General features: G+C 42.9%; 1 protein-coding gene across 1 annotated transcript; it reads left to right on the top strand.

The window, feature by feature from the left end:
- The first annotated feature begins 504 nt into the window (after positions 1 to 504).
- LOC111979033 (transmembrane protein 275-like) lies at positions 505 to 2,661 on the top strand. Its single transcript, XM_024009318.2, has 2 exons — positions 505 to 733; positions 1,805 to 2,661. Exon 2 carries the CDS (start codon positions 1,953 to 1,955, stop codon positions 2,568 to 2,570), a length of 618 nt encoding a protein of 205 aa, XP_023865086.1. The 5' UTR covers positions 505 to 733; positions 1,805 to 1,952; the 3' UTR covers positions 2,571 to 2,661.
- Positions 2,662 to 6,542: the final 3,881 nt, after the last annotated feature.

Here is a 6,542-nt window from a genome sequence, read left to right as displayed (position 1 = left end):
TAGCCTCCTTGCAATATGTTCAATAATGTAATAGCTTTGCGTAGCTTGTTCCAGCTCCGGGAGCTGTCCACAGAGTCCGCTAGCCTCCCCCCAATGCTCTTTCATCAGACACCCACCGCTCCTCCTCCAGTACACCACGTGGAGCGGTGTATATCATAGTGGTGTTGTATGGACACAAGATGCTCATTATCACACATACATATTGTGGTACCCAGTGAGGAGAGGGGGACGTCTCGATGCACTGTGCAAACATCCTACTTGCTATATACCCATCAAAAACATGTGTTGTCAATCACAAGACTGGCGGGATTATGGAAACGCACTCATTATTATTTTCTCTGAAGAGCAGCTCTTGAGTAAAGAAGATGATGACAATATTTGGACAGGTTTTATGTAAGAGAGGTTTATGTATCATAGAATTGTATAGGCTTCATGTATCTGACTGCACAGTCACGTGGACACAACACTCGTACATATGTCAAGAAGAGCAACGCCTTCACCTGAATGAGCCTCTCTCACAGATGCCCTAACTACGTCGACCGGCCATGGTTGTAATATTTACTATTGATTGGCACACTATGAGGTGCTCAATCTGAAAATCAACTCTTCGGCATATACACGTAGTTCTAACCTGACCATCCGTATGCGAATGGGATTCGGTATGAAAATGCGTATTGGAGATGTAGGCTAATTCTAAAGGAACCTTCAACTATTCTGAACATCAGCACAGAAGGTAAGATGAATCTTGGAAATCAATTAATTTGAACGTTAACGTTATATGCAACAGTTCAGTACAAGGATGAATTTGATCCCTGCGCGCATTCTACAAAAATGCTCAATGCCCAAGCTCAGAAAGGCTATACCAAACATGCCATTTCATTTTCCTGCAGCAATAGGCTAGATAACTAAAATAACCATTATGCGGTTTATAACTGATTCTTTCTTTTTAGGGGGTGTATGTATGATGATGAATGAAAAGGGTATCGTTTCTGGTTGCTACTCAGCAATTAAAACCTTATTCACCCACCAGCCTTGAATGAATGCAGTCACTGTTTAGTACATTTACACACAATATTGTATATTTTATAAAATATAAAAAGACAAGTAATAATGTAATCATTCAGTATGATCATCATTTTAAGAGGTAATATTGGTATGTAGACTAGGCTGTCCTTTCCCAAGTTCACTGACAATTTAGTCACTGGTCAATCAATACCTTGCTAATACCCTGCCACCTCTTGTGCACCCATGCACACTGCATAACCTTTCATTTCAATGTTTATTATTTCCCTCAACACACATATTTTACTTTTAGATATTCATGAACAATAAATATTCATGCATGCGTACTTGGCTCCAGCAAATGATGGTTTACCATTAGCGTAGAGGTTTGTCACGTGTTATCTATGTTGTTGAATTAGGGCCATAGGCCAGACTAGTGTAATGTGCAGTGAAGCAGGCCCAAAAATGAAATGTGTGAACTGGAGGAGTTGCGGGGGAGTATTTAGTGTTATATGAGCCGAAGCCTTGGTCAAGTGAAGCACGACATGAGCTTTCTCGCCAAGGCCTCTTGATAGGCCTCTTGATAGCATTGTAATTGTGTTTTAGTGCTCAGACCAAGGCTAGAATTATCATCATAATGTCATACATAAACTACAATCATCATTGAATCACTATGGTGCATGAATTACAACCATCATTGAACATGAGTTCTGCATGTCCTTGTCTGTTATTTCCACCTTAGAAACTTGTATAACTGAAAACACATTCAGCTTAAACATTTATATTTCCTACTCTGATTCAGGAGCTTTTACACTGTGAACAATCAACCAGCACAGCCATGGCCTCCCTCTGTGGTCTGTTGCCAAGGGGAACAGTCCTGGCTGAACGATAGATATATATAGAGAAGGAAAGACGGAGAGACAAAGCAGCCTTGAGGTGCAGAGGAAGAGATGGTCGTCACTGACAGGAGTTCGAGCACTCCTGTGCCTAAGAAGCAGGAACCAAAGAAGAAGAAGAGGAAGTCCCGCCCCCATGGCCTGCCCTCCCCGGCGTTGTGCTGCGCATGCGGCCTGTGCATCATGCTGGCAGGCATCAACATCACCCTGGTGGGGGCATTCGCCTTCAGCACCTTGGTGCCCTCTGCCAACCCTCCCATCATCATAGGGCCCATCCTGCTCCTGGTGGCCTTCTCTTTCTTCGGAGCGTGCTGTGTCTGCAGCCGCCTGCCCCCCGCCCAGGGCTCCCGGAGGTCGAAGGTGGGCGGGAGGAGCATGGGGATGATGGGGCGCGGAGGTTTAGCCGGGGGAGCGACGTTTGAGATTGAGACAAGTGAGCACACGTTGCAGGACACCACGGCAGTACAGCTCAGCCCCTCGGCCTCACCGGGGTCATCACGGGCGTCCAGCCCCGAACGGGATGCTCCTCCTGACCCCGCCCCCCCAGGGACCTGCAAGCTCTTCACCATGGAGACCAATGGCCCCACCTCCGCCACGGCCTACTACTCTGCCTCCTCGGACGGGGGAGGGGCTGTGAGGCTCAACCTGCCACGTGATGATATGGCCACCTAGCACAGCTCTGACTAACGCACTGAAGCAAGAGCCTCCTGCCCCAGGGGACTGATGCAAAACTATGTAAATATGAACTAGGTTTGATGATATACAGACAGTGTTTCAGTGTGTCTAGCCATTTTGTGAAGTGCCATTTTTCATGTTTATGAGAAGCTATCAGAGATTTATTGCATTTGTTTTGTTTTTTTCCAGCAGCCAAACAGTAATTAGCATGCAATTCAACATTGAAGGAACGTGGGTGACGGTTTCGTTGGAATTGATGTTCCTACCTCCTCAGAACTGTTCTCTTTAGAATCCTCTCTTAACATGCATGGGGCATTATTATAAGCAGTTTCTAACCGGAAAGCAGAATGAGAGAATTTAAGCGTTTTCTCTGTGGCATTTCTGAGGGGTAAAACAAAGTGATGTGTCCCTTTTCTTTGACGGTCTGGACCTCAGTGATTGACATTTCAGCCGATTGCTCTGAAGCAACTTTGTTTTTGTTGCCAGAACTGAAAGGTTTGACACGAAATGGCAATGAGTTTAATGCTATCATTTAAATACTTAGTTATGTTTGACATTACAGTATGTGCTGCTTTGGTCTAAAATTAGATGCAAAGATGGGGTCGCAAGATTTCTTTGCAATATAATCTCAACTGAAAGGATCAGCAACAGAGGACTAAAATGTATTTTTCCTCAATTGTTTCTACAGACAAAACATTATGGATGATATGCAGTGTACATCAGTGGTTGGCAACAAGTGGCCTGCGGGCCAAAACTGGGTCGCAAGTGATTTGTTTTTTGGAATCAGAATTTTTACCACAAACATAGAAATGCGCCATTTTCACATACAGTGGCAAGAAAATCCTTTGAATTACCTGGATTTCTGCATAAATTGGTCATAAAAGTCACAACAATAAACAAACAGTCTGCTTAAACTAATAACAAACAATTATACGTTCTCATGTCTTTACTGAATACACCGTGTAAAAATTCACAGTGTAGGGTGTAAAAAGTATGTGAACCCTTGGATTTAATAACTCGTTGACCCTCCTTTGGCAGCAATAAACTCAACCAACGTTTTCTGTAGTTGCAGATCAGACCTGCACAATGGTCAGGAGGAATTTTGGACCACTTTACGAAACTGTTTCAGTTCAGCGATATTCTTGGGATGTCTGGTGTGAACTGCTTGAGGTCATGCCACAGCATTTTAAATCAGCTTGAGGTCAGGACTCAAGGTATTCTTTCTTCTGTTGAAGCCATTCTGTTGWTGATTTACTTCTGTCTTTTGGGGATGTTGTCCCGTTGCATCACCCAACTTCAGTTGAGCTTCAATTGGCGGACACAGCCTTACATTCTTTAAAATGTCTTGATAAACTTGGGAGTTCATTTTTCCGTCGATGATAGCAAGCTGTCCAGGCCCTGAGGCAGCAAAGCAGCCCCAAACCATGATGCTCCCTCCACCATACTTTACAGTCGGGATGAGGTTCTGATGTTGGTGTGCTGTGCCTTTTTTTCTCCACAGTTGTGTGTTCCTTCTAAACAACTCAACCGTAGTTTCATCTGTCCACAGAATATTTTGCCAGAAGCGCTGTGGAACATCCAGGTGTTCTTTTGCGAACTTCAGACCTGCAGCAATTCTTTTTTTGGACAGCAGTGGCTTCTTCCGTGGTGTCCTCCCATGAACACCATTCTTGTTTAGTGTTTTACGTTTCGTAGACTCGTCAACAGAGATAGCATGTTCCAGAGACTTCTGTACGTCTTTAGCTGACACTCTAGGACTCTTCTTAACCTCATTGAGCATTATGCACTGTGCTTTTGCAGTCATCTTTGCAGGGAGGCCACTCCTAGGGAGAGTAGCAGCAGTGCAGAACTTTCTCCATTTATAGACAATATGTCTTACCGTGGACTGATTTTAGAGATACTTTTGTAACCCTTTCCAGCTTTTTGCAAGTCAACAATTCTTAATCTTAGGTCTTCTGAGATCTATTTTGTTTGAGGCATGATTCAGGTCAGGCAATGCTTCTTGTGAATAGAAAACTCTAGGGCAGGGCAGGGCAGCTCTAACCAACATCTCCAATCTCGTCTCATTGATTGGACTCCAGGTTAGCTGACTCCTGACTCCAATTAGCTTTTGGAAATGTCATTAGCCTAGGGGTTCACCTACTTTTTCCAACCTACACTGTGAATGTTTAAATGATGTATTCAATATAATTTGTGTGTTATTAGTTTAAGCACTCTGTGTTTGTCTATTGTCTATGAAGATCAGATCAAATTTTATGACTAATTTATGCTGAAATCCAGGTAATTCCTAAAGGTTCACATACTTTTTCTTGCCACTATGTTGATGTTGGGGTAGTGCTGGACATGATTAATATGAAGTCGAAAATGTTTGACATGTTCCGTTAGATATAGCCCTATGTCTAACATGGACAGCACACCAAGATCCAAACGGCTTTAATATTGATTCAAAAGATTGAACATGCTTTGATTTTCTATACAGAATAAACAACTTCTTTCTTGAACTGCATTGTTGGTTAAGGGCTTGTAAGTAGCATTTCACGGTATGGTCTACACCTGTTGTATTTGGCGCATGTGACAAAGTTTGATTTGAACTAGAGTTTACCATGTCCCCAGCCAAGTATTTTGACATAGCCTAATATTTGTATTTCATGTGAGTAAAGTCAACTCCCCCTCCCCCTACAGGGAGTGGGCTTGTTGTAAATGTGTGTAGTGTCAAGATGTATGTAAACTATCAATGTTGGCCATGTATTTCAAAATGTATTCTGTTTTGATAACATCTTTAACAATGTCTTTTTTTGAAAATTACATTTACTTAATTTGGTAACAATACATGTGATACTACTAAAATATCAATAAAATACATGCTCATATAAAATGGATCACAAAGAGAGTTTGTTGCAGTAAACTGCATGAAAAAATATTTCTCAAAAGATGTGCAAAAAAAACATTCCTCTGATGGATGCACAGGTGGTGGCTGTTTGTACGTCACCGGTGACTGCGGCTGCGTCTGTTCTTGCTTCTGCTGCGATGACTGGTTGTCTGTGAAACGGTGGCTCTTTTCAGACTGTCTTTGGGGTTCCTTGAGGTGAAGACATCTCCATGTCCCTTCTGGTTTACATCCTTGTCAGACTATAGATGGTCCAGTCATTTTCTGTGTCTTTGTTCAAGCTATGTGTCCAGGTCCAGCCTCTTCCTTAGTGTCTTGGTCCTCTGTCTGGTTAAGGTACAGCACAGAGATGGGGCCACTGTAGATGCTAAGGCACCTCTGACCACCTCTGATGTCTGCGCGCCTTGGCAGTACTTGGGAGCTGGTCATTTTGGAGAGGCAACCATATGCCCTTTCTTCTCTTCCCCCTGATGATGAACTTTAAGAATTGTCTCCAGAGCTTCCTCAGCTGTTTGATTAGACTGAACAGACTGACCACCAAACACCAGGATCACTCCTATCATGTAGATCCCTCAAACTCAACTCTGGACCTCAAAGCCAGATCCACTGCATTGTTTCATTGTTCTCCTCTAATCAGGGACTGATTTAGACCTGGGACATCAGGTGTGTGCAATTAATTATCAGGTAGAACAAAAAACCAGCAGGCTCCAGACCTCGTAGAGTAAGAGTTGAGTACCCCTGATGTAGATGATGTAAAAGATCAGGAAGCTGAGACCGCATTTGCAGAGAGTCACCCTCGCTGTACCAGGTTGGCAAATAGCATCAACCTTCAGAGCAGGAAAGAGTGACTAAGCATTTAAAAGAGCATATAACATTTCCATCAAGAATGGTGAGCAAATTACTTGTGCTATCAGCCTGGAAACGTTTCTTTCGAATGTCAACTGAAACCAGTATTCTACGATTTCAACTGTAAACAAGAAGTCTTGTCCATAGTGACATTTTGACATCCTAATATATTTCAGTAACATTCCATTGAGAAAGAACTATCTCTATGTAAGATTCTGCCCGGGTGACATGCTAGT

Source organism: Salvelinus sp. IW2-2015, linkage group LG19, assembly GCF_002910315.2.
Source record: "Salvelinus sp. IW2-2015 linkage group LG19, ASM291031v2, whole genome shotgun sequence".
In the NCBI taxonomy this organism is placed as follows: Eukaryota; Metazoa; Chordata; class Actinopteri; order Salmoniformes; family Salmonidae; genus Salvelinus; species Salvelinus sp. IW2-2015.
This window is presented reverse-complemented; position numbering and strand designations above follow the sequence as displayed.

Excerpts from the sequence above, each read along its gene's own strand:
- LOC111979033 (XM_024009318.2), top strand. The coding sequence starts at position 1,953 with ATGGTCGTCACTGACAGGAGTTCGAGCACTCCTGTGCCTAAGAAGCAG.